General features: G+C 40.9%; 1 protein-coding gene across 9 annotated transcripts in view; it reads left to right on the top strand.

Moving 5' to 3' along the window:
• The window catches only part of LOC138580695 (uncharacterized), a 583,872-nt gene that overhangs the window by 147,434 nt on the left and 417,133 nt on the right, over positions 1–19,305 (top strand). For all 9 annotated transcript variants that reach the window (XM_069651438.1, XM_069651437.1, XM_069651436.1 and 6 more), the window contains exon 13: positions 8,914–8,946. In XM_069651438.1, the coding sequence (XP_069507539.1) occupies positions 8,914–8,946 (33 nt within the window). The remainder of the gene's footprint in view (positions 1–8,913; positions 8,947–19,305) is intronic.

Here is a 19,305-nt window from a genome sequence, read left to right as displayed (position 1 = left end):
GCATTGAAAGCACTGACCTGCAGTGTCCTGAACCCACTGGAAATTATATTTGTATATTTTATCACACTATTGGGGCAACTTATCACACATAGGGTTAAGGTAACTGTACCTGAATGACATTAACCCCCTGCTGATGTGTCCTCCCCATTATTTGCTAAAAATTCCCTCTCCATCTATACCCTAATAACCCCTTCCCCTTTTTTCAAATCACCCTTATTCCCGTCACCCTTACCCTTGCTTCACCTCCTCCTCACTCACAACTTCACCCCCATTCACTTCTCAAACATTCAATCTTACGTCTCCTTCGTCATACAATCTATTCACAGATGCTGGCCCTCTCCACAGGCCTGCCCACTCACACCTACCATACACACCGGCCTACTCCTCATGCCCGCCCACTCACTCAGTGTTAGTACAGCATCGGCCCATGCCCATCTGTCCCTTTGTTAGTATTCAGACGCCAGCCTATGCAACTCCTCCTTGCTGGTGTCTGCTGCTACTGTGCCAAGTGCAATTTATATGCATGTTATCTCAGGTGTCGACCCTTCCACCTCATCAGACCCATCCAATGTATACTGAGCAAAATTGTAACACAACTAATGACCCATATGTACTTTTCAACCGTGCACTTCCTCCAACACTCCCACAGATCAATAACATCCTTCTTCTCCAATGACACAACTACACAATCACCTGCACTACAAGCAACTCCCATCTGGTGGGGTCCACCATCTACTACGCACTCTTCTGCTCTACTGCAGACGTGCCTGCCACACTATCAGGGTAGATGGAACTAAAATCTATGACTACTATGGCCGATTGTCCTCCCTCCTTGAGGATGTGTCCTAAACACCATTAAAGAAAATACCTCCCTCCCTGCAACCACAATACAGCGTGTTCGTGCGAGGGTACACTCATGCATCCTAGAGATCGTTGAGCCATCTCAGTGCTGAGCCTTCCTTGCTGGCTCACTCCACCTGAATGCGGGCGGCATTCGGAACCAGGCAGACCTTTGTGAACTCAGTGTCTGCATGACCTCCTTGGTGGTGTGCGCAAGACCGGTCTGCGGTCATCAGACCCACCCCCCTGGGAGGGCAGCCAGAATATCCTCAGCTACAAGGGAGCCGAGGATCTCGTTCGGGCCTCCAAAATGTATCAGGGGTCCTGCAAAAGCAAGTAATCACTGCTGTACCAAAACCAATCCATAAACGAGTGTACACCCAGCAAGAAGTAACACTGTTATTTACAGCTGGGCAAGCACAAAACAAACAGCACCATGGAACAGAACTGGTTGATTGGAGCAGAAAAAAACGCCCAATGCAGCCAAATCTTCAATATAGTTACATGTTATTTGCATGGTCAGAAAGATTGGCAAGTATTGTTTCATCCTATGAAGCTGAATGGTGGAATTAGGTCAGTCCCCTATAGCTAGACATAGGTTTATCATAAATGATTTGAACAAACAATCTTGACCCCTCTGTTCATTACCATCCATATGATGTCACACATCTTCCCGCTCCACCAAGGAATTACTGTTTATTAGCACTACGTAATTGTGCTGACCTCCAGAACTTCATTAATCTGCCGTTGGTCAGCACTCATGAGAAACACGCGACACCCTGATCTTGTGGGAGGGAGGCATTTGCGTGGGATACAACCATTAAGGTAAGAACACAAAACACTGTTGCATCTCAGGGATGGCAGTCCTCATATGCTGATTGGCTCCCTCCTGTCTCATCCTCTTGCCCGGAAAACTTCTTCCCAGGTCCATCTCCCAAGGAGCAATTTCAAAACCCCTGGCAGAACTGTCAGTATGCCTCTCATAGTATGCATTTATGCATTTTAATTTTTTCCTTTCCCTGGTAGCGCCTGGCTCACTGAACTTATTGTATCTGCTGATCACCTTTCCCAGTGACTGCTGTCTCCTGGGAACAGACAGATTGCAACCTTTTTCCAGCGCACCGCTGTTGTGAAGCACACGTGAAATTCATGTCTGTCCGCTATGCAGGGCCTGTCAGTGTGAAACGCAAGTGGTTTGCTTATCTGTGGTTTTTGCTCTGCAATGGCAGTTATGTAGTTCCCACTGCATTATACGACCATGTCTACCACTTGCTTCTGGTCAAAGTCCCCTTGTCCCCATAAGTCCCCCCTGAGTGCCCCACTCCTCTCTTGCCCCCAGATGTCTTGAGATGCACGTGCGCACTCGTCACATATATTACAATTTTCAGCCATCAACAATGTCCCTTCCCCATCCAGGGATACCACGCCCCACTTCCATCATTCCCACAGCTGGTAGGTGCGCCACCCTTGACAGCTCTGAATCTACACCTTCACAGCAATGTCTTGGAAGGATTATGGAAGGCATCACAGCACAATTTCTAACGCTGGAGTTAGAGTTGAGGAATACAGCACTGCACAAGGTGTTGAGGTCCATAGTTATGCATTCATTAAATGTGTTTAGTTGAAGAGAAATCACACAAACGGGGGGAACATCATTTAAAAATATTTCAAAGTTCACCTAAATAAAACAAATCCATTATTACAACTGTTGCAAACACTCCTACATGTTTTAATTACCCTGAACATTGGGGTGCATTTAGTTACATGGGAGATCCATGACTCCACGTATGCCTTTCAGAAAAACATTTAGAGAGTTGGTCTCTGGATAGTAAGTTAGCAAAGTTTGTAAATGTGGCTATTTCATGGACATAAACAATGCTTTTTTGTTGAACCCCAAGCAAACAATTGTGCATTTATTCCTAAGGAAACTGAATGTCTTTAAGATTGAATTTTCTTACAAACTACACCATACCTTCTCATTTGAAGTGTTGTTTTACCACATTGGAATTTTTTCATCTCATATTGGTAATCTTCCTGTCAGCCTTTTCACTGCACACTGTCATACATTTGTCTACTTCAAGACACTTCATGATGTTACACAAAGCCTCGCCCATATCAAAATCATGAAGTGGACATGTTTTAGCTATGAAAATGTAAACTTAATAAACAATAATTACATGGTTACTCAAACCCAACATTTGTTGATCTTGCTAGCAGTGTGTCCAGGCGACTTACTCAAACCCAACATTTGTTGATCTTGCTAGCAGTGTGTCCAGGCGACCAGGCCGATGGGGACACTGTTGATGCAGTCCCCCAAGTCAGGGAGGGAAGTTTGTCAAAGCCACTATAAAATATAAGCAGAAATGCTAAAATACAAGAACATATTCTTGTCAATAAAACAAAGAATTAGGAAGCCCACGCTCTGCACAGAAGTGGTACTTACATATACATTACTTAGTCAGGCATAGCACTAGTTCCATTGAAGCACAATGCTTTAAACCAGTGTTGTCCAACTCCAGGCCTCGAGGGCCAGATCCATGAAGGATTTTCAGGATACCCCCATTTAATAATCAAGAGATACATTTGCATTCAATGTTTCTAAATGTATGCATATTTTTGCTCACGAATATTCATTAGGGATATCCTGAAAACCTGTCAGGTTCCCAGCCCTCTAGGCCTGGAGTTGGACAACCCTGCTTTAAACGATAATGTGAACATTTAACTGCCATGCTGACACATTTTGAAATGTCAATTAAAGTGGTCCCTTGAAGGGGCAAGGTCCCATTCCTATTGGACGAGGAGCATGCAGAGTCTGTAACTGCACTCTCTTGTGCGGGATGGACGTTTGTGCATTTCACATTTCTAAGAACAACACAGACATATGTAGACACACACACACAGACCCACACAGACCCCCCACCCACACACGCACAGACACACTTGACTTGATAGTCCTAATGCATAATATGTTCAGACCATCCAGATTATGGGAAATCAGTGTATACCATGTGGATGGGACACAACAATGAACCTGAGGGAATCCCTCATTGATAATACTTCCCTAAAGCAGCAGTGGGCACACCTTTAATTTCGGAGAAGAATACTATGGCCTATTCTTTAATAGTAAAGAGCACTCATTGAAGCACAAATAGCCACATCAGTTGTTTAAGGAGGGAGGGGTTCTTTAGGAAATGAATCTTGGGTGAGTACATTTCATGTATGTTCTTAAATGATGAAATGAAAGAATATTCATTAGCAATTTCCCATACAAAGACATATGAAGCACATCTATCTATCTATCTATCTGTCTATCTATCTATCTATCTATCTATCTATCTATCTATCTATCTATCTATCTATCTATCTATCTATCTATCTATCTATCTATTATGTTTTTTATATAGCTCCCTATCGCCCATAGGCCTCAAAGCGCTCACAAGAACAGACAACATAAACCAGAAGCTCAAGTCAAAGGGAGGAAAAGGAAAGGGGACTATTAAGTTTCTCCATCATCGAACAAGTGCCTTAAGAAGTTTCTTAAAAATGACAAGAGACACACTGTTTTTAATCAAAAGAGGCGTAGAATTCCAGATCATAGGAGCCCTATGAACAAAATGTGTGCCACCTACTCTTTCCATGATTTTACGTGGTTGTTGTAGATTATGTTTATTGTTAGATCGAAGAACTCTTCGAATGGGGGCCCTTGATTAGTTTTTTTGCCAGATAGCTAGGGGGAGTGGCAGCTAAGCACTTAAAAATCATAACGGAGCATTTAAACTGAATCCGCTGTTTTCTGGCTGCTGACATTTTTTCCCGACGATTCAATCCAAAGACAGCCCTAACCGCACCATTCTGTATGGTCTGTAACTTAGCGGTATTGCCTTTGGAAGTACCCATCAAGAGACTATAACAGTAATCCAGTTTAACATTAATTATGGCTCCTGCAATCAGCGCCAAGTTTTGGTCAGTTAAGTATGGTCAGATTTGCCATATAAGATTAGTGTAAAAAGCACGTGTGGATTTTAAGTAGGAGACATGTTTCGTGTACAAGAGATGCAAGTCCATGAAAATACCCAGGGTCTTCACATGCTCCGAAACTTCAATGAAACTATTATTAATCTTAAGTTTATTATATTGTAGATCTAATTTTCCTATTTTCTGAGGTGTGCCAAGTATTAGGAGTTCTGTTTTTGCTTTGTTAAGAATTATTAGCCATCCATGTCTGGATAGCATTGAACACTTCATTCATTCTTAGACCATCGTTTTCATAGGAACCTGACAGTTCAAACACCAACTGGATATCATCAGCGCAGTTCGTGAATTGGAAACCCATCTTTTGAAGCATGTCGCACAACAGTTTCGAGAAGTCGTTGAAGAACAAAACCCACAAACATGATCCCTTCGGAACACCACAGGTCAACAGTGTCTTTAGGGAGCTAAAATTACCGTTTACAATTGCAGCCATTCCTGGGCCCAAAAAATGATTTAAACCAGTTAGTTGCTGAGGGGGAGCATCTGCCAGTTGTTCTCAGTCTCTCAGCCAGGAGATCATGATCAATAAGATCAAACACTGAGGAAAGATCAAGCAGCATAATCAGGGCAGTATTTCCTCGATCAATAATGCTGGCGATGTTTGACTGAAGATCCACAACAGCAGTTTCGGTTCCATGCTTTGTCCTAAAACCGGACTGCTCATTAGCCAATAGATCATTTGTATCTATACATTTTTGGTACTTTAAGTAGGCAATCCTGTCGATGATCTTAAGCAAGAAAGGCCCATTTGTTATTCGCCTAAAGTTACCAGGAATTGAGGGGACAAGATTTTCCTTTTTATAGAAGGGGTGTAATCCATGCTTCTTTCAAGTCTGCTAGAACATATGCCTCTTCAAATGACTGATTGACAAATTGCTCTAGCCAGGGTGCTAAAGTATCGGTGTAGTCCGTGAATAGTTTTGCAGTGAAGATGTTCCCTTGACAAGAGGATGGCCTTAGTTTATGGATAACCCCCAGAACCTCTGAAACAGAGACCCTTTCAAAAAAGAAAGAATCTGGAAGGCTGTCAGATGGGTTGCCCTTAATCATGTGAGACGTATAGCCTGTTGATGTTTGCAAGTTTTTTCCGAAAAACCTTCATGAACTGCCTGACACCACTTGTCACTCTCTTGGGCTAAGTTAGTAGCCGGGGGGTGGGGGGGACGACGTCTTTCAATTCTTTAAGAATTGAAAATATTTCTTTAGATTGAGATTCAGCTTGTTGGATTATCTTATTAAAGAGGGAAGAGGGAGAGCTGAGTTCCATTTTGACAATCTTACATGTGTTCACTATCTCAATATATTTATTCACTTCACTTCACCATTGGAACTATTTTTCTTTTTCCATAGGGTGTAAAAGGTGTTATGCTGTTAGACATGTAAATATGACATTATTTTTGCCAAAATCCAAGATGGTGCTATTGGCTGGCTAGCATTGTCCTCTAATGCTGCAAAGACATTTCACAGCATCTCATTTCATAATATATAGCTGAAGTAAATCGTTTTCCTAGCTTATGAAATTGTCATTTAACAGATGGATGGAGGGCAGCAAAATCGTATGGCTGAAGTGGGTAGGTTGAGGAGTGCAATGAAACAATGCCTGATATTCTTAACAACATTGTTAAGTTCATCATCACACATCACCTCACCAATAAAGCAAATATTCCTGCATTTCAAGAATGATTCTTAGAAACAGTCTATTTGCTTGACTATGACAATTGTGTGCCACTACTGCCATGGAAACTCTATAAACCATCAACCCATTCCAGGTGTCATTTAAGGAGTAGCATACAGGAAAATGAATTACCATTACACGTGCCATTTACAACCCACATTACTTGAGTTGGAAAGATATGAGGATGTATCAAGGAGCTGAATCATGTTCAATGTCAGGAAGTATCCCTTATTTTTCCAGATAGCTAAACCCTTTCAGATAGATGCTTCACACAGACCACCCCAAAACTCTTCATCCAATGAGAGGTTTCCCAGAATATAATTTTTCAGTGCCACATTGTTTGATAGCTTATCATTTATTTCAGGGCAGATTTGTTCCATTTCCTGAATCTGCTTCCAGAATTTAGGAGGTCTGCACAGCATCTTTTATATTAACCATATTCAGTGGAGATATTTGACTATCACAAAATTAATTATAATAAACAAAATGTACTAAGATGTCCCAAACCGGAGATTCAGTCAATAAAATACATGTACATACATCAACATAAAGTTTCTTTAAAACAAAATATATATGTTTTGTTCAAATCTATGAATGGCATTCATTGATGATTCAATTGAAAGTTACACTGTTTTACATCAATTGTGTATTCTAAAGCACTAACAGAATAAGCTTTGAGTAAATGAGCTTCCAATGTCTGGATTGATCACGCCCTGTGTTGTGCCAACTACTGCCCACCCATACTATGGGGTTGTCTGCTGCATAATTAGAGAAAAATGGTGCACCCAATTAGACACACATCAATTAGGAATCACAAAGTACCATGAAGGTGCCACACAAGAGTTCTCACACTTGTAATAGTGATAGTAATAGTGATAGGATGTTGCTGCCTCACTCACAGACTTGCTTAGATACATTGAAGGGGTCCTTTGGGGCCTTGAAACTGGTGTCATTCAATGGGGATTTGACAATTGCAATTCACTCCCTCTCTATTGTGGGGAGCAGAAATCCTAGGAAACACATTAAGCCATTGATGGGAGCACCCTCAGTGTGCACATACAGTGTCTATGTATGCTACCTCAGAATTTACAAAGAGATGTTGGGCCTCATTTGCCATTGTAAGATTTAGACAAACAGACCAGGTTCACTGAATTCAGTGTTCGACATGTGCATGGCATACACCCCATGTAAATTACTTGACACCTTTCACTGAAGATGTGGCTGGATAGCCAGTGTGCATGCATTTCATATTACAAATAATGTCCTGGGAAAGTGAATTTTGGTTCCCCATTGGTCAATATTCTAGCTGTACGAAACAGTATAGATTGAAAAGCTCATATAGTCCAGCCCTGAAACCTAATAATTCCAAGCCCAAGCCACATCTGACAGACTGTTTCTTTGTTGGGCAACAACCTTCTGACCTGGTACAGCACATTGTTTTAAAACAGACCTCTTTGCCTCTCACCCTTTTGCTACATGCACCTAGGCAACTCTGGCAGGTCAAGGAAGCACCCAAGAAGATTTATCCATGTTTAAAAAAACCAAACAAATATCACAATATAATAGTTCTACCAACCACGCCCTCAGTCGAGTAGGAGACAAGGGCCCAGTGCACTGTTGGCTGAAATCAGACATTTAACTCGGTCTCAGAACCCATAATTCCTACCACTGTCCTTGAGTTCAATTCATAATAATATTGTGTGTTCTTGGGTCAAGCTGCTGTCAGCAATACCGGTATATGAGTACCTAACAACATGTCTTTCACTCACAAAGGTAGAGAGGGACAAGGACATTGTGCGAGATAGAGAGCTGCACAGAGAGAGAACCAGAGAAACAGAGCACAGAGAGAGAGAGAGCGAGCGAGAGAGAGAGAGAGAGAGTGTGAGAGAAAGAAAGAGACAAAGAGAGAGGGAGAGAGAGAGAGGGAGAGAGAGAGAGAGAGAGAGAGAGAGAGAGAGAGAAAGAGAGAGAGAGACAGAGAGACAGACAGACAGACAGACATAGGGCTTCATTACATATTTAGCGGTGCTGTAACAAAGTGAGGGTAATTTGTTACTGCCACTTTTTTGGCAGTAACAAAGGTGCGGCTGAATTAACAGCAACGCCGACCCACTACTTTATCTAACGAGCCTTAGATTCAAATGTTTTATTCATAAACATCAATTGTAAAAGAAACATATGCAAGGTCTTAAAATAAAAGAACAAGAAGCACATAGGTCATATGGCCACATGTAAGGGGAAGCATTAAAAAACAGGTGCATTGGGGGGGACTCAATTTCATTGTGACTATTATGCCTTTTTCTAAATGTTAGCATTTTCATTCAATTTGCCTCACAATTCAAATTCATGTGTATTGTCTCCTATAGGGCATTGGTGGCAAAGTTGGAGGTGGCCATATGGTAAATATCTCATTATATTGTAGCAATATTTCAAGATGTTTTATTCTCTGTTTGTATTGATGTTTAGTCATATTATGACTACATCCTCGGAGATACCATCGGGTGGATTTTCGGCATAATTCATTTCACAGTATTCCTTATGTAACTTCCATTTCCACATTATGAATGTCAGGTCATAGATGTCTTGGATGAACTAAGGAAAGCATCAGAGTACAATTTCTAATGCTGAAGGTAGAGTTGTGGAATACAACACCGTGCAAGGTGTTGAGATCCACAGTTATGCTTCATTACATTATTTTACTTGAAGAAGAATGATACAAATGGGGTAAATATAATTTAATAATATTTAAACATTGAGCTAAATAAAACAAATCCATAATTGCAACTATTGCAAACACTCCCACATATTTTACTTACCCTTGAAATTGGGGTGCATTTAGTGACATGGTAGAGCCATGACTCTACTTATGCCTTCCAGGAATAAACGTATGGGGTTGTTCTATGCATAGTCAGTTAGCAAAGTTAGTACAGGTGGAGACCCACATTACTTGTGTTTTGAAAAAATTTTGCTATTTCTCAGAACCATTATCTTATTCTGAACCCCAAGCTAACAATTATGCTGTTATTTCTTTGTAAAATGAATGTTAGGTGTTGTTTTACCACATCAGCCTTTTTTACACTGTGAGATGTTTGGATCCTATTGAACGAGGAGCAGGCAGAGTCTGTAACTGCACACACACACACACATATGAGGGAATACCTGATCATGAATTCTTCCCTAAAGCAGCAGTGGGCACATCTTTAATTTCAAAGAAGAATCTGATGGCCTCTTTGTTAAAACTGAAGGGCATTCATTGAAGGCCAAATAGCACTATCAATTGTTCATGAACAGATGGGTTCTTCAGAAAATGAATCCCTGATAATTAGATTTAATGTATTCATTTAGGTGATGAAATGAAAGGATATTCATCAGCAGATTCTTATTCAAAGGAACACGAAGCACGTAGAATTCCTGCCAGTGGAAAGCTGTGTATATTCACATGATAAAGGGACGAGGCATAGCTGAATTCCATCCGACAATCATACATGTATTTACTATGTCAATATGCCAATATATAAATTGACTTTACAAAGTCATGAGTGACGGAATGATACATACCAGAATGCATCATATAGTCCTCTAAAAATTATGAAATCCTTCAAGACGTTAATTAAACCATTTAAAAAGGGAGGCGATTGTTGCATGGAAGACCATTTAGAGAGCGTCATCATACATTAAAAACCCTCCAGTTGCCTAGGGAACAGTACAGACAGTGCTTTCACCTAACCCTAGATGCAGCATCTGCTAGTATCTTTCGTGGTCTCAATGAACAGGAACATTTGTCATGGGCGGACTTTGAGAAGTAGGTTAGACATCAAATCTCACCTTTCCAGTCTATATAGGACACCAAAAAAGAAGTGTATACTATGACGGCAAACCAGATATACTTTCACAATTTAAAAAGAGCATGTTCACTCTTTGATGTGGCCTTTGACCCTAACTCTGTAGAATATAAGACTACATATTTTTATGGACATCAAAAATAAATTGTCTTCCAGTTCATTTGTGATTTTGACAGAGAAAGACCCCTAGAATGGATTATAGAACAGAGGACCAAACTGTATGAAGTGATATTTGGTCAGAGAGAAGAGGGGCCTAAGAATAAAGAGAACTGACAAAAGTCTAAGGAATCCAAACAAGCAATTGATGAATTCAAATTTGTAAAGATGACGCTAGAATCAGCCCAATCAGACAAGGAATGCCATAACATCTAGCCAAAGGGGCATGCCTCCACAGAGGACATCACCACAAACTCCTATGTACCAATCCATTTATCCCAGCAATAGGAATTATTACATGAGCCCTAGATATCTTGGAAAGTCTCCCAGCATGGGATTTGCCACAATATACCAGGCCTAAATGCCAATCAAATCAACAAACAAAATACCGGACACTAGGGGCCTAGAGTAGATTTGGCCCTAATACAATGGTATATAGGGTCTTGGGTACACCAAGAAAGACCAACATATGTGGATAGATTCATTGAAAATGGAAACCAGCATAGGGAACAATTCCCACCAAATGAAAGACAAAATGTAGGATATATTTTGGGGTTATGTCTAGGATGTTGTGGTATTTTTGTATGGTGGTATTTTTGTGGTATTTTGCTGTACTTTGCTGTGGTGGTATGTTTGGGGTATTTTTATAGTGGTGAGACTAATTTCAGAATACTGCCTAATAGTTATTTTACCAGGGTCACTAACAACAAACAAATACTGGACTTATACACTCTGAATAAATGTGTCCCTTCTTGTTTCCTGCTGGGATATAACCCAAAATCTCTGCAGGAAAAACAAACATATATGCTCTAAAACATAATAAACCATCTTAATAGTCACAAATAAATAGCATGTAAATGGTAATATTCATACACTAGAAACATTATGTATGTAGCTCTAGTCTTGAGCAAAAGAGTTGTGAGTCTTGAGCAAAAGAAAGAAACAAAAGACCTGATTCACAGAAGCAGTTTATAATGGCACAGTACCATCGGAAAACACTGTGAATCCGGCCCAACATCTTTAAGAAAACCCAAACAATGTTTTTTTTTATCTTTTGATCACCTTTATCTTTTATCTTGTTTGTATGTTTGTTTAGTAATTTGTAAGGCGCACCAAACCCAGAGGTAACTGGGTGCAACGAGTACAAGAATACTTTAAGCTTAGGTTACACAGTAAGACAGGTAGGCAACAAGATTATACAGGAAAGAGTGCAAAGGGATTATACAGTAGGTAGGTAGAACATACACAAAGCAAAAGGTACAGAAAAAATCAAATGTCATTGGATCGCAACCAGTTCAAGGTATTGGTATCCAAAACTGAGGAAGGATTGGTCCACTGTGAGTGACAGAGGTAGTGTGTTCCAGGACTGAGCGGCTTTTACTGGGAAGCTGTTACCTCAAGATTATTGTAGCTAAAATCTGAGTATATTCAGGCAAAAAGTGTTAGCCGCACTAGAGGGGTGGGTGGAAGATTTTCTAACTATTCTCTCAGTTAGTATACAGGGGTGCCACATTGTTGAGGCACTTGAAAGTAAGGGACACTGTTTTGAGCAAAAGTCTGTCATTTATCTTCAACCAATGCTGTTCTCTTATAAATTCTGATACATGTTCTCTATTGGGTATATTCAGCGCGGTTCTTAACGCATTATTCTGTACGATTTGGATCTTGTATAGGAGATACCTTTTGGCGTATAGGGCAATACAATAATCCAGTTTTGAAAGTATCAGGGTGTTAGCAAGGCTAATACAGCTGGCTTTGGATAAAAATGGTCTAGAGGCCCTGATTAGCTTACACGTGTAAGCAGAAGCTTATGCCATGGAGTTTAACTGTTTACTTAGGTTTAGTGGGAAGTTGAGGTATAAGCCTAAAGTTTTCACTTCTTTTACTACCTTAGTTGTGTTTTTGTCGATGTTGAAGGCAGAGTAGTTGGGATTCAGTTTTTTTTAGGTTGGTAGTTCTCCCAAGAATCAGGAGCTCCGTTTTGTCGTCATTCCAACAAAGGGCATGGGCTGCCATCCATGCCTGAATGAGAAGGTAGATTTTATTTATCAAAGCTGTGCCCTTACAGTAATCGCCCTGAAAGGGGTATGAGGATCTGGATGTCATGTGCATAGTTGGTGTTGGTGACACGAAGCCTGTCCAATTTGTCAAACAGAGGATTTGTAAATATATTATACATGGTTGGCGATACACAAGATCATTGTGGAATGCCGCATGTAGTCTGGATAGGGTCTGCTGATGCTGATGGGGAGAAAACTATCATGGTTATGTTATTTAAGAAGGAGTGGACCCATGCTATTGTGTCCTTCGAGAAGTGGGTAGCCGAGGCCAGGTGTTTGCACAGAACTTTTTGATCCACGAAGTCAAAGGCGGCCGGCAGGCTGAGGAGGCATACCATGGCAGTTTTCCCTTGTTCTTGAGAACATCAATTTGAGTTTTTAAATCGATTAGTGCTGTTTCCGTGCTGTGTTGTGGCCTGAAGCCTGATTGGTGGTGTCAGAACTAGCTGGTGTCTCCTCCAACTGCTCCTGACCTGTATCTTCACGTGAGTTTTCTGGGGGTTCTGAACCCTTCTTCCATCGTGTTGTCTTGACTTCCTTGCCTTTTTTCTCCTTCTTGTGATGCAAATAGGGACAAGCTCCCTTGGTGGCCACTTTGACCAGATTGAGACCAATGTCTAGGGGACCACCGAGGAGCAAGCCCCTTTCAGGGAAAAAGCCTTTGGCAGAAAGAACCCTGGGTGAACAGATTTCAGTCCACTCTTTTCCTTTGTGCGGCGTGGTGGAGTAACAGAATATCAGATAGGTCTTCTTCAGGTTCAATGAACAGACTGAGGCAATGTTCAGAGAGAGTAATGACACTGTGAACGGTGCCAAAGATCCAATCAGCACAGACCCAAGGAAGGGACATGCTGTTATGAGGATGTAGTCTTATACTGCAGGAGCACGCCAAATAAAATAGAAAAAATACTGCTCCTTAGAGGCTTGCGAGGAAAAAGGTAAGCCGTGGAAAGAAAAAAAGAAACAAGAAAAGATAGAAGGCTAAAACTGAAAAGATACATAAAAGTGTAACAGATAGAACACGAGCGGAAGGAGGGGTCAAAGGAACTGGCAAGGAAGAGAGTGCAAACCATGGAAGAAGCAGAGAGAACAGACTATAGAAGAAATTATAGAATAGATCAAGTAAAGTGCTCGGATCAGTCCAACAGAGAAACCGTAGAGATTTGAAACGGTTCCCCATTGGACTGATAAAACAGTACCTAAGAATAGGAAAGACAAGAATGAGTAACAAAAGCGGCAGAAGATAGACCGGCAAAGGTTCCGCAGAAAATAGTAAGAAAACAAAAGTAACGAGACTCGTGAACAAACAAGAGAAAGATCACAGAAATTGTTACCTTCAGACTGGAAGAAGATCCTGAGTGTGTTGGTAGACAGGAAAAGGAACCAACAGACGTCCAAGCAGACGGCTACAAGGAGGAAAGAGTAAGCGAGTCACTAGAAAACCGGAACTAGCAGCGAATGGATACAGAGACGATACAACGCCCCGGCTCTCAAGAGAAATGGACATAAATACGCTGCTGTGGCCATCTTGGAAATAGCACAGACAGTCACAATGGAGCATAGGCCATCATGTTAGGTGTATTTCCAGGTATCCGGTCATATTTTCGAATGCAATTTTCTCGAAAACATTTTATCTGCATTTTTTTTCGAATGTATTATTTTTTGTTTTATATTTTTTGGGGGGGTTTCGGAAGTTAAAAAAAGTGTTTTTAAAAAAAAGCAGGGATTGGGGGGGAACCCCCCCATTTTAAACATAAAATAAAAATAAAAAAACTTTCGAAAACATTTTTTCCAGCAAAATTGATTCGGGAAAATGGCATTTCGAAAAAATTACATTCGAAATAGCCACTATAAACCGAATTTTCATTTATGCCAGTACTTCCAGGGCTGATGCATGAAAGGCGGGAACCTAGGAGATTGATTGATTGATTGATTGATATTTTATTTCTATCGCGCTCGTACACAAGTGTTTCAGAGATGGTTAGTTTCAAGGTATTTCTGTATTTGCATATACGCTACTTTATCAATTATTTTAAGAAGGAAGGGCACCGTTGTGATAAGCCTATAGTTTGTAGGGATAGAAGGGTCCAGAGTCTGTTTTTTTTAGCAAAGGTAAGACCCAGGACTCTTTTAGGTTACTTGGGACAGATTTAATCGTGAAGGAGCCGCTAATTAATTTTGAGATTTACAGCGCTAAGTGTCTAGCTGCGTCTTTGAATATTTGGGCGGGACAGTTGTCACCCTTGCAGTTGGATGGTTTCAAGGAAGAGAGACATTTTTTCAGTTTCAAGGATGGATACTTTAGAAAATCTAAATGGATCTAATGTGCTGGGGATACATTGGTGCTTGTAAATGGCAACTCGTGATTGGGCAGGGTGGCTTTCTTGAATGCTTGTGCACCAAGGTTTGTCCTTGGGCACGTTGTCTGTGGGAGGAATGGGAGATTCCATTTCTCGTAAAAATCACAAATGGTTCCTTTGTATTGGAGCTGGCATTGGTGATTATTTCGTTGTAAAGGTCTTTTTTGGTACGAATTACTTCTTTTTTATAGTTGTTTTTGAAGTTGGTCAAGTGCAACTTATTTTCATCAGAGGGGATATGTCGCCGTAAGGTTTCCAGTTTTCTTTTTTGTTATCTAAGGGCTTTAAGTTGTGGTGTGAACCAGGCAATAAGATGTGCACGCTGTTTGCTTCTACGTATTTTGATAGGTGCAATAATGTCTAAGGTTTTGGACATAGAATTATTGTACGCTTCGACTAGAAGGTTGGGGTCAGAGGCACTCGGGAGTAGGTTTCGAGATGGTAGGGTATGTGGTAGTAGTGTATCCACCATGATATTTATTTTGCTCCTAGTGGGGAGTCTTGGTGCCATAACATTATCTTTGGCCAATTGTCTATTTATTGGTAAGGTGAAGTCAATCAGGTGGCGGTCAGTCCACGGTTGCAGAGTTATGGAGGTGATAGAGGTTTAGCAATTCAGGTCAGCCAACTAGTCTAAAGTCCTTCCGTTGACATGGGTCGGTATAGATACTGTTTGGGTCACTCCTTGTTCTGAGAGGATGTTGGCTACTGCCTGAGCATTTTTGTCCACAGGATCATTAAATCCAAGAGTAAAGTCACCCAACGTTAATAGTTGTGATGAGTCTTTGGTGTTATTTGCAAGAATGCTAGATATATCCTCCTCAAAGGGACCAATAGGGCCCAAAGGTCTATATAATAGGTAAATAGTTAGAGTGCAACAATTAGAAATTGGAAGTTTGGCAGAGAGAATTTTGCAAGATTTGAGTGAAGGTGATGGCGCGGGTCTTCTAGCAAGATTGGATTTAGCGATGAGGGCTAAGCCGCCTCCTCTGGCATTCGTTCTATCTGCTCTGAGTATTTGGTAATTATCAGGGAAGGCTAAAGTAAGGGCTGGGCCAGCTGCGTCGTGCAGCCATGACTCTGTGATGGCTAAGATGTCAATGTCATCCGTGGAGACCAGGTCTGCAATTTCGGTGGCATGTGCCACTAGAGATCTAGCATTAATTAGTGCTCCAGTGATCATGGTCATATTTTTAGGATCCTGAGATATAGTGAGTTCAGGTTTTGGTGGATAAGTTTTAGTATTGGTCTTGAGGAGGAGGTTGGTTACAGAGTTCAAGGTTCTGGGCGAGCTCTCATTGTCTAGACTGAGAGTGGATTTGAGCCAGGGGGCCTTTTTGTTGAAGTGGAGGCAAGGATTTACATTCTTACTACTCCGAGGTTCATAGAGGCAGGGTAGTCGGGCCCGGAGACTATTTTTCTAGCAGATAAAGGACAGGGTGATCACCTAGTGTTGGTCATTTTTAGGGCTGTAATCTGCTGGATGGTTATTAGTAGGGTACGCGATAATAGGATCAACTGGGTATTCTTAGGGAACATATTTCCAGCCTAGAGGTGAGTCGCAAATTCTAGGGGGCCTCCTCTTCTTCTAATTGGTGATCTATTTGTTTAAACTATTAAAGAAAAGCAGATTCACATTTACACAACATAAGTCCATAAAACTGCGCAATTGGCCTTAATCAGATGCAAAAAGCAGTAAAAATCAGTTTGTTATAAAAATCATTTTGTGATGAAAATTAGCTTGTGATAACAATAGTAAAAATAGTCTTTAAATAATTTAAAAATCGCCCAGGAAACCATTCCTGGTGAAATGAACTTTCATTCCGGGACTTCATGGGACTTCATTCATCTTCACATCTTTCCTGGTCATCATTTTCACCCCCTTCTTTGGTCCATGGGGCTTTCCAGTGGTATCCTCTTGGGAGCTGGTGCTCCAAGGATCTGGCGCTGAGTGGAAAACAATTATTTTTCTAGAGTAAAAAGAAAAGACAACTTAAGAATCAAGCACATCAAAACTTGTTCTTTTACTTTCTCGCTGGGGTATCTGAAATCCAAATCAGTTATGCACACACATTCAAATTATACCATAACACATAAAACATCCAAGACATCTCCTTATGACCAACTGAAAATATCATGAATTAAGCACACTTATACACATGATATTTTCCGGTAACAGTCTCAAACACAACACTCCTTTCTCTTAGTTACTCAGTAACATTTGTGTTCACTAACTTGATATATTCTTCCCCTTTTTCTACCACTTTAAATTTAATTTTGACAGCTTTGCACTATTTACACCTATCCAGCTGTTCTGGTAATTCTATTTAATAGGTAAACGCTTAAATTTTTTTTGTTTTTGATTTTATTTCTACCACACACCACTGATCCTGAGGATTAAGGGTGCTGACATACAAACAATTACAGAGATCAAAAGGCCAAATGCTACACCTAAAATCTAAAAACAACAGCAAATTAGACAATATCACCAAACATAATGCAAACAGCAAGTATAGTACAAATACATACAGGCAAATAGGTAAAAATGGGACAATGCTTAGCTTGGTAGGAAAGGGCAAGTCCTGCAATTTTGTGTTCCCATTCAGGAACATAGGTAAGCTACTGAGACCACAACCCCTTATAATACCATCGGTATTAACGGTGGAATTGAGTTCTACGGAGGTCGTTCAAATCCTGAGTTCTAATACAATTGCGCCCAGCTTTTTGATTGAGTCACACTAAGATTTTTTTCTTCAATGCCTCCCTTGATTCAGGGTGAGTAGGCTTGTCAGCATTAGTAATAATAATAATATTTCTCGAATCCTGTACAAAGCTCCGTAGGTTAGTGTCAATAATCTTCGCCATTTTTATCCTTTTTTTAGGCCAATGTCCTTTAAGAGGGGAATAGTCGGCAAAATAACCAGATAGGAAGGAGGCAGAGAACCCTCCAGCATAATTTCACCCTGTGGGCAGAGAGCAGGATGAACAACTTTCATCTGCAAGAAAAAACCTTTTTGTGAGAACTCCATGGGGTCTGTTTGGCAGCCCTGATGAGGCCCTTTCTGAAAAATGCAAGTTTGGGAAGGCTTATCCGTCCCTTTAAGAGCCTTTTGACTAGGCTTCTGCAAGACGGACTGATGTGGCATAGATATGTTTGCGCCCACAGAGACCAGCCAGGACTGAAGATCTTCGGCATTTGAGCATGCCGCAAGGTCCCACAGCATGTGTTCTTTAAGAGTCAACCAGTTTTCAGGTGCATTAGGGTCCACCAAACACCTATCAGATCTTTCTATAGATTCTTCTCCGGGGTGCTCCGATTTAGTTGTTAGCTGCTGGACTGACAGAGACTCGGCGCCCAATAATTTGTTAACCTCTAATAGTGCTCCATTTACATGAGGGTCAGGTGCCTTTGGCCGTAGTTGCATAGAGGTGGGAAAAAGGGTATAGACCACACTCTTGAGGTCTTTTTTCACTCACTCACTCACTTCATGTTTCAGGTGAAAGGGCTGAATATGATTGACATAGACAAACTGTTCCACTCGTAATTCTTCCTCCTTTTTAGCAATTCTGTAGATCACAGCAGAAACCTTATCTACAATTCTATATGGCCCGCAACATGCTGCAAGGAATTTAGAGTTTTTATGTTTACTCTTTCTATGTCATATTCTCTCACAGATGCCTTCCTATCATAATATGTCTTTGCACCATCATTGTCCGTTTCCAAATTTTGCTGCATAAACACAAACACATATTGCAAGTGCTTTCTCAATTCTTCCACATCTTCATGAATTGTTGATGCATTTACAAGCAACTGTTCATTTGTTCTGTAAAGTAAGTGTTGTAGCAAAACAGTTTTTCTTACTGTCAGGATTTCATGGGGACTGAGATTTGTTGTGATGAGTGCGTCGACCGGAGAGCCATTAGTACCAATGGAAGCCGCAAATCCCAACTAGATCCTGCTTCAGCTGCAAACTTTTTCAACATATCAACTATTGATCTGTTACACTATTCTCCTCCGCTTGAAGAGGAGGGCCGGTAAAACATGTGTAGCTTCCTCTTAATACCCAAGATTTTCCATACTTTTGTCAATAATGCACAAGTGAAATGACTGCCTCGGTCTAATTCTCTTCTTTGGGGTAAACCAAACCTTGAAAAAATATGAAGTAAAGTGGGTGCCGTTTGAGCACTGCAGTCTGGAGCTGGAATTCACTCCACCCATTTAGACATTAGTCAAACTACTGTCAGCATGTACCTGTTTCCCCTTGCTGATCTCCTCATGGGCCCGACATAATCGACTTCTAAATCAGACACATGAAAGTGTCAAGCCCCTTTTCATCAAT

Source organism: Ambystoma mexicanum, chromosome 3p (assembly GCF_040938575.1).
Source record: "Ambystoma mexicanum isolate Mex_15411 chromosome 3p, UKY_AmexF1_1, whole genome shotgun sequence".
Lineage (NCBI taxonomy): Eukaryota > Metazoa > Chordata > Amphibia > Caudata > Ambystomatidae > Ambystoma > Ambystoma mexicanum.
This window is presented reverse-complemented; position numbering and strand designations above follow the sequence as displayed.